At 39.0% G+C, this 17,778-nt stretch overlaps 2 protein-coding genes and 1 pseudogene across 3 annotated transcripts in view; 2 read left to right on the forward strand and 1 right to left on the reverse strand.

The window, feature by feature from the left end:
- Positions 1–11,476, forward strand: part of atf2 (activating transcription factor 2) — a 29,360-nt gene extending 17,884 nt beyond the window's left edge. Inside the window, exons 9-11 of one of the 2 annotated variants that reach the window (XM_058392182.1) lie at positions 1–199; positions 4,629–4,734; positions 9,380–11,476. The exon at positions 1–199 is cut by the window's left edge and continues 8 nt beyond it. In XM_058392182.1, the coding sequence (XP_058248165.1) occupies positions 1–199; positions 4,629–4,734; positions 9,380–9,588 (514 nt within the window). In that variant the 3' untranslated portion in view covers positions 9,589–11,476. The remainder of the gene's footprint in view (positions 200–4,628; positions 4,735–9,379) is intronic. The other variant, XM_058392181.1, reaches the window with a different exon arrangement.
- A 1,840-nt stretch (positions 11,477–13,316) lies between these two features.
- LOC131355163 (SLIT and NTRK-like protein 3) lies at positions 13,317–17,608 on the reverse strand (annotated as a pseudogene).
- Positions 17,564–17,778, forward strand: part of chn1 (chimerin 1) — a 39,601-nt gene continuing 39,386 nt past the window's right edge. Inside the window, exon 1 of the mRNA XM_058392695.1 lies at positions 17,564–17,691. The gene's annotated coding sequence lies outside the window, so the exon portion shown is untranslated. The remainder of the gene's footprint in view (positions 17,692–17,778) is intronic.

Raw genomic sequence — 17,778 nt, forward strand, 5'->3', positions numbered from 1 at the left:
AGCCACGCCCGCTCAGCACACACCCAGTACAGGTGGGCGGCGGCGCAGGTCAACCAATGAAGACCCCGATGAAAAAAGACGAAAGTTTCTGGAGAGAAACAGAGCAGCGGCCTCGCGCTGCAGACAGAAAAGGAAAGTGTGGGTACAGAGTCTGGAGAAAAAAGCAGAAGACCTGAGCTCTATGAACGGACAGCTGCAGGTACACCTCATACACGTTACACTCACAGTGGTACAGCTAGAGAATACAGAAGTCCAGAGATGTTTTGCAATAGGTGGCTCAGCTTAGTGAAGCAAAGTAAAACAGAATGATCAAGCAAATAAAATATATATCAGAAATATTAATGCTTTAGTACCTTAATTTGCATGATTAGGATTATTCAAATATTATTAATAGAAAGGAAAGTTTTACTGTAGGTTTATCTATCTATCTAGCTGTATATATATAATATATATACAGCTCTGGAAAAAAATAAAGACCACTGCCCAATCTCCAGATTTGAACCCTACTGAAAACCTCTGGTATGTCATCAAGAGGAAGATGGATGGTCACAAACCATCAAGCAAAGCTGAGCTGTTTTGCTTTTTTGCAAAAAGAGTGGTATAAAGTTCCCCAACAGCAATGTGAAAAACTGGTGGAGAGCATGGAGCCAAAACGCCTGCAAATCGGGGTTATTCCACCAAATACTGATTTCTTAATGTTATTTAGCCAAAGCATTAACACAATTTGTTTACAAATGATTTCCATTTTGTTTTATTTGAGTTATTAAAACACTGCAAATACTGCATGATCTTGGGTTATTTTGATGTGTTGTCATTTCCTTTAAATATACACTCTAAAGAACAATAGTTATATTTTGAATTTAGGAGAAATATTGTCAGCAGTTCATCTCACCAATACATGAACCTGTAAGAAAAAGACTAGCATGAAGTATAGCATGATTTTAATATAACACAGGTTCCATATGATTTTATATAATCTCTCTGTGTTGAGTCTGCGATACTTTTACGTATTCAGATATCTGTACCTGATTATACCCTGTGGCACCTTACACAATCTATATAATTTATTATTATGCCTATGTATGGGCTAAATTAGCTAATCAAATTTTAACCAATGAGTTAAAGTTTTAAAAAGTTCACCTGCAGTTCCTCATGATTATATTTTAATTCCACTGCTACTGTGATACGAAAACTGACCACTGGTTCCCATAAATACACAATCTGCTAATAAAGATTACTACATGTCCATACAAAACCATTCAGGTTCAGTGGGCCAGTCAGGGTAACTTGGTATCTCCAGAATGCACATATTCATTTTTTGGGCTAATGTTTGAAAGAAAAAATGAACATATAAATAACATCAGTACCAAAGAAGTGCAAAATGTTTCACTGCTTTTAGTTGAAAAGTATGTACATTAGATATTAATCATTCACTTTTGGATTGATTTATTGAGATTAAGAGTTAACATTATTTTTGTTAAAAATGTAAAATATATATATACACTGTATATTTGTGTGAATGAGATTTAGAGAATAGTAATCATTTTAATGTGATATTTATTACAATATTTATAATTAATATAATAGATGGCAAAATTCCTCTTTTTCTTTTCTACTTTTCCTTTTCCTTTTCTCAAACCATTCACATCCCCATTTTCTATTGCTTTTTTTTTGTTTTATTGTTGTTCTTCTATTGTTTTTTCATTCAGTATTGTCCCTGCCTTTTCTTTCTATGAAGCGATCATTTTTGTTTCCTAAATCATTTCATTTAAACTCAGAAATCATTAAAAACAGAAATCACTTGTGTTGTAAATATAATAATATAATAAAAGATCAGGTATAAATATTATCAGGTTTTTAAAAACAGTCAATTCTAGTTTGTAAACAGATCAAAAACCAAAAAATTTTTTTACCCAAATCCAATTCTAATCATTTGTTAAAGGATCTGATATCCAATACATTTTCTGATATGTGTATGATATAAGACCCAGCATTATTTTTTTTTACATGTAGCATTAATTATTTGTATTAATTATTACCTCAATAGAATGTCCAGTGAACAAAGATAGCAAGGTTTTGTGTGTGTGTGTTTATAATGTTATGTTCCTACACTGATTAAAGGCATTTACTTCCCTGACATAGTGATGAAATCATTAATGGTGATTAAGAAGTGTTTTGTTCTGACAGCTATGGTGAATGTGTGCACACATGAGTATGTGTGCGAGTGTGTGTCTAAGCATCCTGCATTGATACATCCCTGTCAATAAAGACATTTCCTCCAGATGTCATCGGCACACAAGCGTGTCGTCTCTTCTGTCTGCACGTTTAAGAGCTGGCCCTGGAACTCTCCCAGGGAAACCCGTCTCTTTGAACCGCCATTTTGCGGCAGGCAATTAGGATTCGCTCCTGACAAGTTCGAAACAGTTCACGTAACTGTTGTCTCTGCTGATAGGGACACGCTAGGCTATGAGGCGACGTGTTCCAGACAATTTAATGAGATGTGCCGCTGTTTATTTGCGTGCTGTCTGTCCTGTTTGTCCATTAAGGGGTGGGGGGCTCCGAGAGGGGGTGGGGGGGGAGAGAAAACGAGAGTGATTAATTTGTGATGGAGAGACAGGCGGGGGGTGCTGATGAGATTGTTGTAACTCTGCTTAGGGTTAAATGAACACAAGCAGATAAAGAGAGGTAAGGGGGAGCAGGGAAGGAAAGAAGCGTATTAAAACAGTACCAGTAACTCCAGAGAGCAGAGCAGAGCAGAGCTTTATACTGAAATTAAAACGTAGACCATTAGAGTGTAGCGTTTTATGCAGTATGTTAATCAGTGCCATTAGAGTGTTGTAATGTTCTCTGTCTGTCCCATTGGTTTTGCTGATCAGCAAAGAGAGCTCTAATGATGTACGATTACTTTGACATCATCCTTAACGGGCTTTTTAACGAGATGTCGGCGCCAGCCGGCCAGCATGCTGCACCAGATCTGTGCGTTAGACCACCTTTGAGGCTCCACAAATATTATTACCGCGCAATAAATGGTGCGTTGAGGTTTCAAATTCATTAGTAATCCTGGGATGATCTGTAAAGACATGTATGATGCTGGGAAAGCACTGAAATTCATTCACTCGCAGCTTTTCAGGTTGGCTCCTAAAGTGCTTTGTCACGCGTTGAACGGCAGCATGTCTTTCCCGTTCAGTTGTACTTTTGTATGTTTCTCGGTGGAATTTCTCCCTTTACCCTAATAACCTTTCAGTTCCTGTCAGAGACCTGTGCGCCTATGTTCAGTTTGTAATTATCTGCTTGAGGCCTGCAGTTCTCCCATATCACCAGTAGAACTGTATTCTGTAAAGGGGTTGCATGGATCCATCAGTGTTTTTATGGCCAGAAAGGAGAGAGAGGGTTGGATAGAGCAGAACACAGGCTATGGTACGAGAGCGGGAGCCGTGGTGCTGGTCGTAATGGGATGCTGTATGCGCTTGGTGAGGAGATCCACAGCTCCACCAGCTGTGTTTAAATCTGTTCCTCTACAGCCTTGCCTTGCCAACGCCGCCAAGCCCTAACAGATGGAATCAAGTAAATTGGACGCTTTTTACCCGAATAGATTAAAGCAGCAGCTACGTTTTAGAGGATAGGAGAAAGCACTTAAATCTGCCGTGTAGTAGTCTGGCCCCTCTCACATTGCCCACGTTCCTTTAAATCCCCTTAAAGTCACCTTCACTGTTAAACGGGCCCATCTTTGACACGCACAGCACGGCGTCCCACGGGAGCAGTAAGAGGAGAGTAAATCTTGGCAGAATGGGGTGTGGAGTTCTGCTGACGGAGGGGATAGCACCCTCTCCTTCTGTCTTTTCCTCATCTCATCTTCTCTACTTTCCTTTTTTGAGGGTAATGGCACAATAATTCACTTTGTTGATAAAGGATAAACTAAATAGAACATTAAAATGCTGTAGTTTACTTAGGTGAGAAGAGTTTTCAGCAGTGATTATGCTGAATCCTGGGATAAAGATGTTTTGGAGCTTAACTTTTGAGCTGATTTGTGTTTGCAGTAGCAAAAAAAAAAATGCACTGCGGTTCTTTCATGAAAGATTCTGTGCAAATCATCGAAACTTTTTTCACCTTTGGACTTGGAAGGGAGGCTTTATAGGCACATGGAGTTTATGCACTGTCTTCCTACGCGATAAAAATACAACCTGCTAAATAAATATATAAATATAACCTGCCAGTTTAATAAACTTTTATTTGTTGATATGGTGTTGTAAAAGATAATGGAAATACATTAATTCTAGAGGGTTTTTTTTTTCATTATAGTTTAGAATATTGTTTTAAAAGCAAGTGGACATACTAAAAAAAAAAAATACACCCAGAGACTCCCACCCTTATACACATCTGTTCTCATTCCTCCCATATTGTCATTATAACTTTTTTTTTTCCTCCAGTGTCAATGTGCCATTTTGTTATACAGGTCTGTTTTTACCCGTCATTTCTATTCACATGAGCTCTAGCAATCAGATCAAGACATCACCTCTGCTGAGAATGGATATGTATTCTGAGAAGTATGTAAAGGTTATTTGTTTCTGTCCTAACATGAATACGATTTGAACGGGATGAATGTGTGTGTGTGTCCTCTGTCTCTGCAGAACGAGGTGACTCTGTTACGGAACGAGGTGGCCCAGCTGAAGCAGCTCCTGCTTGCTCATAAGGACTGCCCGGTGACGCTCATGCAGAAGAAATCCGGCTTCCACTGTGAGTACCGTGGGGTTTGAGCGAGCGCTGCAGTTCAGACACGAGTCCTCGACTCTCTTCTGACAGAGCAATCTAAAATCAGAGCTGCCTTACAGTGTAACTCCAAAGCCTGAATTCAAACCTGACCTTTCTTCCTTGTTAGCTCATGACCTTCTTCAGATTGTACACGATTCAGCCATATTAAGGACTTTTTATTTTTTAACTAAAGTCCAGTGACATTTTACTGCCTTTAAAAAAAATTTAACTTTTACTTAGGTTACTGTGATAGAAGGAAAAAAAACAATCAACAAACACGTAGAAAGCGCTCACTTTTTTTTATTAGCCAATCAAATCCTGATGAATAAAGCCAAAGTCCCGCCCACAAAGATACACAGCTTTCATCATAAGCCACATTGTTTCTCAAAACCTTCACCAAAATGTAATTGTGGATTTTTTTTTTGAACAACTTGAGAATGATTTCATTTATTAGTTCCTATGATCCAGAATTAGAATTAGTGTGTGGAAAAGTGTTTCGCCGAAACAGATTTGGCATTTTTCCATGATGTCAGTATTTTTTGGTATGTTTTCTCCTACAGTCTCCTCCTGTTTTTGGACCATCAGTATGCCCTGCATTAGCCAAGCTAGCTTAACAGGCTGTTAAAAGCCTCATGTTGTCATATAAGCCTCATATTTCATTTTTTTTTCATTCTTTGACGTGAATGTGAAGACTACAATATGAAACAACTTTGACTTTGCCTTTTTTTAAAAAATATTTTCCTTGTATGTAAATCATAGGTTGTATATTTGTTTGTTTGTTTAATTAGCAATGTTGCTTTCATGTTTCTCCTCTTTCCAACTGCTACCTTTTTCGCTTTAAAGGTAAATGAGCTCGTCTGAGACGGAGGGGCATATGTAATTCTGGCACATCTTTAGCCGTTATGCTCTAATGACATCTTATGAAATGAGCAGATCTGTAGCTTGTCTCCCATATGCAGCCACTTCATATCAATTTGCTGTTGTCAGCGGAATGAAGGAGCGTTTGTGGGAGGCTGTGCTAGCAGCCGGTCCTCAGGCTTGCTGCGAGTACCAGAACTTGATGGCTGCCTTTGTGTAAGCATTTTCTTACACAAGTCCTCGTTTATAGCACTTCCTCAACTTTATTTTATTTTTATTTTTTTTTTTTAAACAAAATGACTACTAGATCTTTGGTGTGTGTGTGTTAGTGTTGTGAGAGAGATTGAAAGCATAGCATCTCCTCGTGTCTGTCTCCAGAGCTCCACCAGATAGCCACACAGACGTATTGACCATGATTGCCTCAGAAATGAGTGTATTATAGCGGCAAGGCTGTCCTGCTGCAGACACACCACCTCGCAGCCACGCCGTTCATTATCCAACGCCATTGTTAAAGCAGCAGGACTGACACATCTCATGCATATTATTGGAGCGACGGTGGCCGGGCGGGATGAGGTTGTCAGGGAGTGAACTCATTTGCGGGTGTCTGGTCGGTGCGTTCGGGGGAGCGGAGTGAGGGCTGTGGTAATGGATGAGGCCATCCTTCACTCGTGTTTGTGGTGGAGTGCAGTATGAGGGGTCATATATTAGAAGCAGGCTGAAATAAGATGGAGGTTTGTAATATCACTTTGTCTTTTTATTTTAGTAAACAACTAGATGAGGTTCTCCAATATTTATTGCTGGCATTGCAACAGCAGATGGTCATGTCTGCTGTCAGGAAGTTCTCTAGTGTAATGAAAGAGCACTTTCTGTGGTTAATATATTAACCGAGCTGAATTATGGATATGTAGCTGGCCAGGTCAATCTCTTTGGTCCAGCGTTAGTTGCCAGGCCTGTGAGGTCCACATGCTTCCACATCTCTGACTGTTAGCACTATTGATCATGGCTCCACAGTGGCAGGTGTGGGGGGAATTACCCAGGCTGCCCTGCAAACATGGCAGGCCATGCCTTGGCTCGGCAATGCGCATAACCCATCTGCTCATGCCGGTTAGATGATCAGAAGCGAATGCGAGGGAGAGAGAAAGGCAGTTTGAGGAACCAGAAGTGCTGCATATGATAATATATCTCACCCTGTGCTCTTCTGTATTATGGCATTAGGAGTAATTACAGGAGCTTGAATGTTCCGAGTAAAAAATGCTTGTCTCGTCAATTTACACTGAGTGCGACCTTATTCGGAGCTGTCAGGAGTGTTTATGGCCTTCTGGAAGCACGCGTTTTGCTACATCACCTGATAAGAACCTGGACTCACACAATGCTGTGAGTGTTTCAGCCTGCATGACTTCAGAGCCTAAATAAGGAGTGCACACACACACACACGAGATAACAACCCCCCATGTTAATTATCAAGTGCCATTTCAGCGGACTTTTGCATCATTAGCTGTATTAATTATCATAGTAGTCTGCATTTCTTTACGAGACAGAGAGAGTTTTTTTCCTCTCCTCCCTCATCAGGATCCAATTAATTCATTGCGATTGTGGAGCAGCTGGTGGCATTTGGACTGCGAGTCTCTGCCTCTCTCCAGTGTGAGCATCATTAAAATCAGGTGCTGTAATCATCTGTCGCTGCAGTAGTTGGCAAGGTAGCAAGAAACAAATGAGAACGCTGGGAGGGGTGCGAGGGCTCAGCCACACGCCACTGCCTATAATACACCCTTATGATGTTGGTTTAAAATGACATTGTAACTTTAATTAAAGGTTACAAAGCAAGCACGGGGAATAATAAAATGCAAAGCACGGATCAGGCTCAGAAATTGAGTTTAATAGCAATTACGCGTCAAATCGACTGAATAGATGCTAGCTTGTTTTGCATGCTGTGTTCACAGGGTCAGAACTGTGGCACTGCAGTGTTACATTTATTAAAGTTTCATTCATGAATTGCAGAAACAGTGCCATGGCCTCTGGAGAATGTTCATGTTATGTGAGGGTGGCTTTGTGTGGGGTCTTTTTTTCTTTGGTTTCGGTCACATTGCTATATGACTTATGGGAAGGCAATAATTGCTGGAATTTAATCTGCTTTTACACTGTTTACTTTTTTTTGTGACAGTGAACCATTTTCCTTGTGTAGTATTAACACCAGTCTGACCAGGTAAACACTTTTCTCTTGTGAATGGGGCTAACCGTTTTCAGACGACAAGCCATAAGCTTGTCCGAGCTCTTGGAAGACAATGCTAAGCTCTGTATTTTTTAATGTGAACATGCAGACCTCTGCTTGTTAGCTGTTCCCATAACAATACTGGAGACACTGCAGTCTTTTGCTTCCAAGGACAGCACGGCCAACCGTGTCCTCGGGGACGGCCGGCCAGATCGGCTGAGTCTCCACTTTGAATCCTAGCTGTATGATGCTCCTCTACACAGCCAAGCATTGCTTATACTTGATGATGAAACATTACTGATGGCATACCATGGTCCGTAAGCCAGTCCTCTCAGTGGTCCAAGCGTCCTGAGGATATCTGCAGCTCTCTGCACTGTTATACAGTGACTCTTTACACTCTCTGCTAAGTAAAATGTGTTGAGTTTTAAATTTATGATCTATTCAGTAGAACCAGACATTCCTGAACGCAAATCAAACCCAGATAGCATCGGGAATCACAACCAGTGAAATGTAGTCCAGGAAAAATACTACATTTTACTGTCAGTGTGAACATTTTAAAATGTTCTTATGTTGCATTTAATCATATTGGAATATTTATATATAAGATTTCTGCATTTTTTTTAAATAAAAAAAAATAAACCAGAAGATAAACCGGCTGTTTTCCCCCCAAACATGTATACTACTATACAAAAATCTTTATATAGATAGATAGATATTTATTTTAGGAATTTTGCAGTATCAGGTCAGTACAAAAACATTTTAAAGTTCCAAACATTTCTTACCCACAAAAAATAATACAGAAAAATGTTCATATGTCAGTAAAGAAAGCATTAGGTTATCTAATAGATCACGTCTCATACAAAAAATAATAATGATGGCTGCTGGCTTTTGCACACACACACACGCACACGCCAAAAAAAGAAGCAAGTCAGACAAGTCAACAGTGGGTGCCTCCAGAGGAGCTGCAGCTGGTTCTGCAGGATGCTCCGTAACACTTACCTGTTCATTTCCTTATAAAACTGAACAGACTGCAACTATTAAAGAAAAAACGCAAATGGTTATTAATGTTTACTGCATGTTACATGGCCTGACTTCACCCAATTCAACGAATTTAAACTTTACGAAATAAAAAGCCAAATACTTTACATGATTTTTTTTATATCCCATCATTGAATACAATTAATCTCCCAATGAATAGCATGAACAACATGTAACAAGCATAGCAAAAGTCAGCGTTAAGGTTGGAACAGTTTAATTAGTTGGATTAGTTCAGCAAGTTATCATCCTGTTCTAACGTGCTCTTATGTGAATTTGACCAAACGTCTGTTAACAGCTTACCTTGTTACTTCCTCAGCATTACAGAGAGTTTATTAATGATGACGTTTATTGTTTGTTAATCTTAAATAATGCTGAAGATACCATCAATGTCAAATGATACCAAATATTTCAATATATGTTATAACTGATTACCAGCATCTTCCCTGTAAAGACTCATTAGTGTTACAGTAGTGTTCTCAGGGGTTTTTTTTGTTTTGTTTTAGTCGTGCTACTTTTCTCTTTCAGTGCTCGATAAGGAGGACAGCAGTGAGGAGATGTCCGTCCCCAGCAGCCCTCATAACGAGGCCATCCAGCACAGTTCTGTCAGCACATCCAATGGCGTGAGCTCCTCTACAGCATCCGGCTCTGCCACCGGGCCAACCACAGACCAGAGCACAGAGGGGGAGGAGTCCAGCACGGCCCCGGCCACTCACACCCAGCACACTAAGAGCTGATCGGGATTCTCTGCGGTTACTTTGATTCCTGGCAGCCATGTTGACGCGAGGTGGAAAAACATCCCTCACGTTCCTTCAGTCTGGAGAATACTCATCACGTTTTACTTAATTCGCCATGAAACACATTTGAGCAAAATGTAGTAAAGATGCAAATGGATGGCACTTTACAAACTGTGAGCAAGATTGTACTGAATGTCTGATTTATTTTTTTTCCCGCTCCTTCTCTTTAGTATCCATGTTTATTTATTATCTTGAGTTGTGTGACATTGGAACTCTGATGTAATGACTGACTCGGGTGTGTTTTATATAAGAGTCAAATGCCAAAGTGTGTCATGGCTCGTTGTAACGGGAAATCGATTTCCTCCAGCACTACTGCAGGCCTACAGAGAGAAGGAGCAGCCACGTTTATTTCTGTACATGCCTTTTCCATTTTGCACATGAGGAGAGACAAGCGGTTTACTTTTTTATGTAGTGTTTGACTGTGGAAACAGCCACTTCTGGCAGCTTCTAGGAGTAGATTTGAACACATGCATTATTTCAAATCTTCAATGATCGAGCGCAGTTTAAACACTCTTTTATTATTTCGTGAGCGGGCTATCGGCTACGTCCACAAGTGCTATGATGTGGGCAGAATGTTTTAAGTAATCTTAGGCCTGTAAAAGCAAGTCTTAAGGATATTTGGTTTAGAATCACGTCGTTTTAAGAGCAAAGCTTTGATCAACATTCCATGAGTAGTTTGTTCCAGTTGGGTAACTGTAGGACTGTAGAACATATTTCCCCACACAGACATGTGTTTGATGTTGATTTTAGCCGTGTGCCATTTTTTAAAAGAAAATCCGTATTAGTTACAGATATCGATTTGTAACTGATGAATACGGGCAGACGGCTGTATAAAAGTAGATTGTTTTCTCAGATCACAGAGGCTTTCATGTACATAATGTGGATCGAGTGGGGGGCATAATGCCTTTTTTTTCCTTTCCTTTTTTTCTATTTTAATGAGCGTTCCTTGCCACTTGCTGACAAAAGGACGGATTCCCGAATCCATGGTGTTCTACTTTTCTAAACACTTGTTAGATAAAATACGACTTTTGCTGTTATTAATTCACCTCAGTTGATTGTCAGATACTGCGTTTTTGGAAGCACTGTAAATTCCATTCATGTCCATAACATTGAATATGATATCTGCAGACATTTTGTGCATTTTTTCTCTTCTTAGGTCTTACAGCCCTTCGTTTCTTAAGAAAAGAAAAAAGTAAACACTTTCCACACTCGACATGTGGAGTAGTTTATTAACTCAAAGGAAGATTAGTAACAGCTGAAGTAAATAATAATAATAATAATAATAATAATACGACTTTTGATTTGCTAATATTATAATCAGGAGGTCATTTCCGAAAAGAAGGAAAATGTACTTTATTTAAGTTAAATTATTTCCTTGCAGTTGAGCTTAGTGATCATTACAGAGTAAGAGTAACTCCTAGTATCATCGGTTCAGGCTCAGATTGCCTTCTCTTAAAATGTATTGGCTTACTACTGTGTAGTTTTATTGATGCATTACTTTTCTTTTGCTTTTCTACATGTCATTTATTTAAGAATGATTTTGTTTTACAGGTAAATTAGTACGGTCACTGTTCTGTGCTTACTTGCATGAAGGACTGATTCTCCGAGAGAATTAGACTGGTATTTTAATCATATCTTAGTTGGATTATTGCTGTAGGACATGTTAAACTTTGATTCTCAGTCAGGAGGTGGCCGGTTTTACTTTCTGCTGTTTGGTCACGCTGCGGAAAATAAGGATGTTACTATTATTGTGTTGGCAGTAAACTTGTAATTTCGTGAAAGTTATGTATAAAGTAACATAAAATTAATACAATGTTGTAATAAATCTTTTAATATCTCTTTAAATCTATTCCAGGTGTGTGATTTCTTTAAAAAAAACTTGTCATCTGATATGTTTATCACCTGTCAAGCTCACTTTTATTACAGCTTTCTAACCCTTTTGTTTTGGTTTAGTCTGCCATCTTGTGGTGAAGCCTGGAAAAAAATACAGTGGCGATCTGAAGCACTAATTTTGGGCAGTTTAACTCCAACTATGTTATTATCAGTTAGTAAATAATCCAGTAACAGGGTCTGTGTAGGTATTACTGTTACAGTGTGAACACGTGCTACTGAGATTTAATATATTTAAGTCTTATAGCACTCAATAAATATAACATAGTGTTGATAGTGTCACTTATTGGAAAGTGACAACAAAGATTCGTTTCTATCCAGAGACAAAAATCTGACGCTGGGTGTTTGCTCACATGGTAGCACATATTTCCAAGGATTTAAATATCTTGCTCTTTGGTGAATAAGAAGCTATGTTTAAAGACATTTAATCATCAACCAACCAGTTAGCTTTTAAAGTTTGCTGACATTTCATGGCCTCGTTGTGACCTGGATCATATCGAAACATCTTTATATTTGAACTGTAATGAAAAGAAAATATACTACATGCTTCACATATTGAGGAAATCATCAAGGAATGAGGTTTCTGATGAAATCCAGTGCACAGCTCACTTGCTTGGAGACATTTAGAAGAGAGTAAAGGCTGTTATTGATGCATAGATATTTCCACACACTTTATTTAGCTCCAGCAGACCAGCGGCTAGACGAAAGGATCACACAGAGCTCAAGGAAAATGTTTTTTTCCTACATCATAAACTTTGGAATATTGAGTCAGTGAAAGACAAAAAAGAAAAACATAAAAACATATTTGTTTCTTTCCTATTTTTTCTTTCCTAATTTCTTGCCTGTTGTTATTCCTTGATAAATGTACTTTTTCATGAATTTTATATATATATATATATATATATATATATATATATATATATATAGATAGATAGATAGATAGATAGATAGATAGATAGATAGATAGATAGATAGATAGATAGATATATCCTATATTATTTTTAAAGATTTAATCAATTTATTACAGATAGTTCATTAGTGATTTATGAAAAGTTCTTTTAAAAACATTATCATACTATTGTTGTTGTTGTTCTGAGAAATAATTAACATCTATAAAATATTTAGCAAGATTACAAGCAAAATGTCATCAGCTTTGAGAGTTTTGAGCTCTCAAAAGCTTTGAGAGTCTTGTACCATCTATGGTGGATCTATGATGGATAAATCAGTAAGTGAATACCCAAGCAGAGGAATGTGGTCATCATGTACCAGGCCCCACCTCTACCATTCCTTAAATATTTCTGCAGTATTATTGTTGAGCATGTTGCATGCACCTAATACATAAAATAATCAGGGTATTTGTTCTTGATTTCTGATCAGATAGGGCAATTCCTCTACAGACCATCAGGGCCAGACAAGCCATCAAGTCTTAGTACACTAATACTCAGCTGGACATCCAGGGTTCCCTGATGGTCCAGAGGCAGGATCCAGTGCGCTCACCGCCATAGCCCAGGCCCGATTTTTGGGCAGGTTTAACTCTCAGAGCCGATCCCAGACCTGAATAAAAATGGGAGGGATGTGTCAGGAGGGGCATCCGGCATAAACCTGTGCCAAAATCAAATATGCAGATCTGCTGTGCTGACCCCTAACAGGACAACAACTCAGCTGGACATCTCTTCCTGCTTGGCCATGATATCTAAATAAAATGATCACATGTATTTAACCAGCATATTTTCTCTTCTAACCCAATCTCAACAGAGAGAAAAAATATCTTGCAACGGTCACACAGAGTACATAGTAAGAGTGTGGAAATTTCTGTATATGTCTCTGAAGTGCAAGCTTGTGCATGTGGCTTTCAGCATGACTCCAATGTAAGTGCACAGAGCTGGAAGTGACTGTCAAAGCGGAGGATATAGAGAATGGCCATCTGGTTGTAAGAGCATGCATCACTGATCTTTTCTTCATTTCTGGCAGTTTGTCCGATTGGGTTAGAACATCTTGCAACTAGTGCAGCTGGGGTTTCATTTCTGAAGAGACAAGACTACCCCTGGTGGCTGGTTCCGGTATAACGTTACCTTCAAAGCGTTTCCTTTCTCTGTATGCTTGATCATAAGCTGTGGAGCGTTCCTGCTCACCCTTCTCTGAGCGTGGTATCTGTCACCATGATGGGAGGTTTGTCTGGTGGCCCGTGAGCCATTGCCTGAGTGGGTTGGTTTTGATTGAACATGGCTCTGCGCTCTGCTGCACTGCTTGTCAGCACCATGGATCACTGGACTGCTGATAGCGTGGAGGTACTGACCTTTCAGAGTTTCTGGGTGAGAGCACCTCACTGTGATGGGAAACTCTCTCTGACTCCAGCCACCTCTCCAGGATCAGTAATCCACAGTCACATTTCCACACATCGCCTCTCAAGTCCAACGAGTGGAACCGAGTGCTGGAACCAAACACCTGTGGATTTTAGTAAAAGCGCCTGTTGTTGTACAGCCTCAACATCCTCAGCTGGGACAGGCTGAAACTGTGTCATCGACATGAATTCTTAGAGGTTTAGACTGTAGACTGAAATGATATTACTTCAATTACAATTTAGGGCTCCCAGTTTGGATAGCTCCCTGAATGCAGATGAATCGATCTGAGAGAGTCTGCCAAAGCTTAAAGATTAGATTTCCCATAGCCTTTAAACAAAAAGTGCTTTGGTTTTAGACAAAAGATTGTGTTGAGAAGACAAATGACAGAGGAATGAAAATGCTATTAGGGAAGTTTTACTATATATAGTGCTTGAGTCAACTGACTTCTGTCAGCAAAAATTTGAGTTACTGGTCTATGTTATCTTTATTTATCTTTATGTATTTGTCTTGTATTTGTCTTGCTGTTTATTGTACTGTGTTTGCACTGTCTCTTGTCTTTCATCTTGCACTATTTGCACAAAGTTGCACATGCACTTCACTGTGTACTGCATCACCTATATTTGGCCAAAATGACAATAAAAGCGTCTTGACTTGACTTAAGTTGATTTAATTTTTGCCACTAGCATGTAGTTTCTTCACTTTTTAGTGTGGTTGGTGCTTTTTGCTGTCTGTGACACATATTACACTTGGCTTGAAACATGAAACCTAAATTCTGCTGGATTTTTTTGAGGTGATAAAATGTTCTATTATTAAATTCTTTGTACATTTTCATTTTATGTTGCTATAAGGGCTTTTGGTAATTATTCTTGATTTCAGGCAGGGCAATTCTTCCATAGATCATCATCAATATGAGCATGTAGGGTCAACACTAGCCCTGCAGTGATCCTCAGAATACAGAGCTGGACATTTTTTTCTTGTTTTGCCATGATATTTAAACAAACTGATCACATGAAGCCCATTTTTTCATCCAACACACTCTCAGTACAGGCAAAAATATTTTGTAGACATCGCACAGATTACAGAGTGAGTGTGTGGAACTGGTTGTACATGACTCTGAAGTACAAGCTTCTGCATCTGACTCCAGTGTAAACTCACAGAGCTGGAGGTGACTGTCCCAGCCGGGAATATTAGGAGAGTGCTAGGTGTTAGTTTGTTGTTGTTTTTTGGCTGTCTTTGGCTTGAAACCTCAAACATAAATCCTAGTGGATTGTTGCAATGATAAAATGTTCCATTAGTAAATTCCTTGACTGAATCTGAATGCAAATTCAGACCGCTTAAATTAGCAGGCCACTGGAGAATAGATGGACATGTGCAGCCTACAGGGCTGAGATGTTTTGGGGTCTCTTGAATAAATCTGTCTGATTAGTTAATACCATTTATATTTATGCAAAATACTCTGTCTGACACAATGAAAAAAATTATCCATGGAAGCTAAAAACACCAAATATGAAAATCATTGCCATTTTAATTTTGATGAAAAACCTGAACTTTACTGTGGCTGTCTAGAACAGCTTGTGCACCAGGCATTTCCTATTTGAATTGAAGGCATAGATTTTATCCTTAATCCTAGCAAACTATAAAGGGATTCATCCTCTCATGCATGGCTGAAGAAGGATTTTTCTGCTGAGGTTTCTACAATAAGCAGTTTAGTATGAAATCTACTTACAGCAATTGATCCTCTGAATGCATCCAATACAGCAAATCTACATCTTGCTTACCTCATTTCAACAAATGCACACCATTACTCTAGCCTATAATTTATCCATGTAAATGCAACGCATAAAGAATACAAATTTCTATGTGGAACCTTAACTGTAACAATATATCGCACAATAAAATGCTTCCAGGAATGTATCCAAGGAATGACATCATATGAATCACATCGAAGGCTTTCACTGCCGCTCTGGCCTCCTATACTGTATTGTTAAAAAGGGAAATGAGCATTCACCAAAATTATGTTCGAGAGAGAGTCCTATTGTAGCAGTCTGAACGCACGCAGGCTGTTGGGCTGCTATTGTCTAAACTTCCTCTTAGCGTGCACACTCGATTATGTTTCTGTCAGTGCAGGATGTCCATGTGGTGGGGGAACGCAAACACAGAGGTTGCTGGAGAAAAATGTTCGTATTTAGGAAATAGTAGTAGTGATAATATTAATAATAATATAAAGAATAATAATAAGAAGAAAAAGAGTTGTTTGTATTTTCAGCTAAATTGATTTATTTCATCACTAAAACGTTTTTGCAAGGTTGCAGATGTACTACATACACAATGAAAAGAGTTAATAATCACTAGGAAAAAAAACCTTGTACTCATTAAAATTATACTCATTACAACACAAACATATAGCAAGAATAACAATATAAATCACTGTATTTAGAAGAGTTTGGAGTTGGATATTTGACTAAAGCTGTGTTTGAGATTCAACAGCAGACCTAAAGGCACTATGGTTCCTTCCTTTGACCAGTGAATCGAGGGGCAGTTCAGCTCCAGAAGACATGAGCACATGACCAGGGCCGTAGATGTAAGGAGGCCAGGTTAAAAGATGGTAAAATTGCACTAAAACTGCAGTAATATTTTTTTAAATATATATTTTATGTAATCATTTCTATTATAGCACATTTTATTCTATTTTTATTCTACTTTTATGACATGGGCAGTTGGAAAGCATTTCACTACATGTCTACTGTCTGTGACTGTGTATGTGACAAATAAAACTTAAATTTGAATGGGAATGTTAAGATTCAGAGAGTCAGAGTCTCACTGTCTGTGTTAGATTTCAAATGAATCAATCCCTGGCTTAGAGGAAAATCCTTGGAAAAAGCACCTTGTACGTAATTAATTGTTTGCGATTAGAGTGACGATGACATTCTGCATATGCATGCCTCTTTTTTTTTTATCACACACACACACACACACACACACACATAGAGCCAAACTAGTTTAGGCAGCTTGCTATGCAAAGTGACACAAGGTATATATATATTTGGTACAAGCTTCCAAGATGGATTCCTCCCCCAGAGTAAAAGTGTTTGCTCAGAGGCTGTTTATTTATTTATTTATTTATTTATTCATTCATTCAGAGGAGACTTAACGCTGGTCATGATCATGCTGGTAGCACTTTTGTTGGATGGGGTGTGGGCAGTGGATAGGGCGGGAGGTCAGGGATTGCAGTATCATATAAAACATAAAAATAAAACTTTAACGTGTATCTATGAACACCTGTATTACACCAGAGTGATCTAAAATAGGTGAAATACATAAAGCAGTAATCAATACTTTACCATGTAATATAGATTTTGTTTTTGTTTGATGTCAGAAAAAAGCAGTCACAATAAAAAAAAAAAAATGTGGTGAGTGTAAATCCCAGCAGAGCCAACCTCAACTCAACTCAAGCTAGCTGCTCAGTTGTATACGTGAGATAAATAGATATGGGCTTCTGCCAAATGACGTACATGCATGCATGTGACTTGAACAAAAATAGCTTTTTTCCTTTCGTTAAACATGACTGAAGACCACAAAACACACTGGGTCAGTCCTAGAACCAAGCCATTTCTTTGTGTCACCTTGCTCAACAGGTTCTAACTTGTTTACCATCCAGACACCGAATGCAGCATCATGACCGTGACCTCATCATGCCGAGGAAGTGCGTCTCCATGGTAACGCGCCATGAAGAGGCTGCAGTCCCAGAGGACAGACGGAGCTGTGGGTCACGTGGTCTCACAACATGGCGGCTTCAGTACAGGGATTCAGAGTGAGTCGGAGCTTACAGTGCCGCGCATCGCTAGCAAAGCAGTTTTGAAAAATGAACGGGCTTGGATAGTAGTGCTTGTGCTGATCA

Source organism: Hemibagrus wyckioides, linkage group LG06, assembly GCF_019097595.1.
Source record: "Hemibagrus wyckioides isolate EC202008001 linkage group LG06, SWU_Hwy_1.0, whole genome shotgun sequence".
NCBI lineage: Eukaryota > Metazoa > Chordata > Actinopteri > Siluriformes > Bagridae > Hemibagrus > Hemibagrus wyckioides.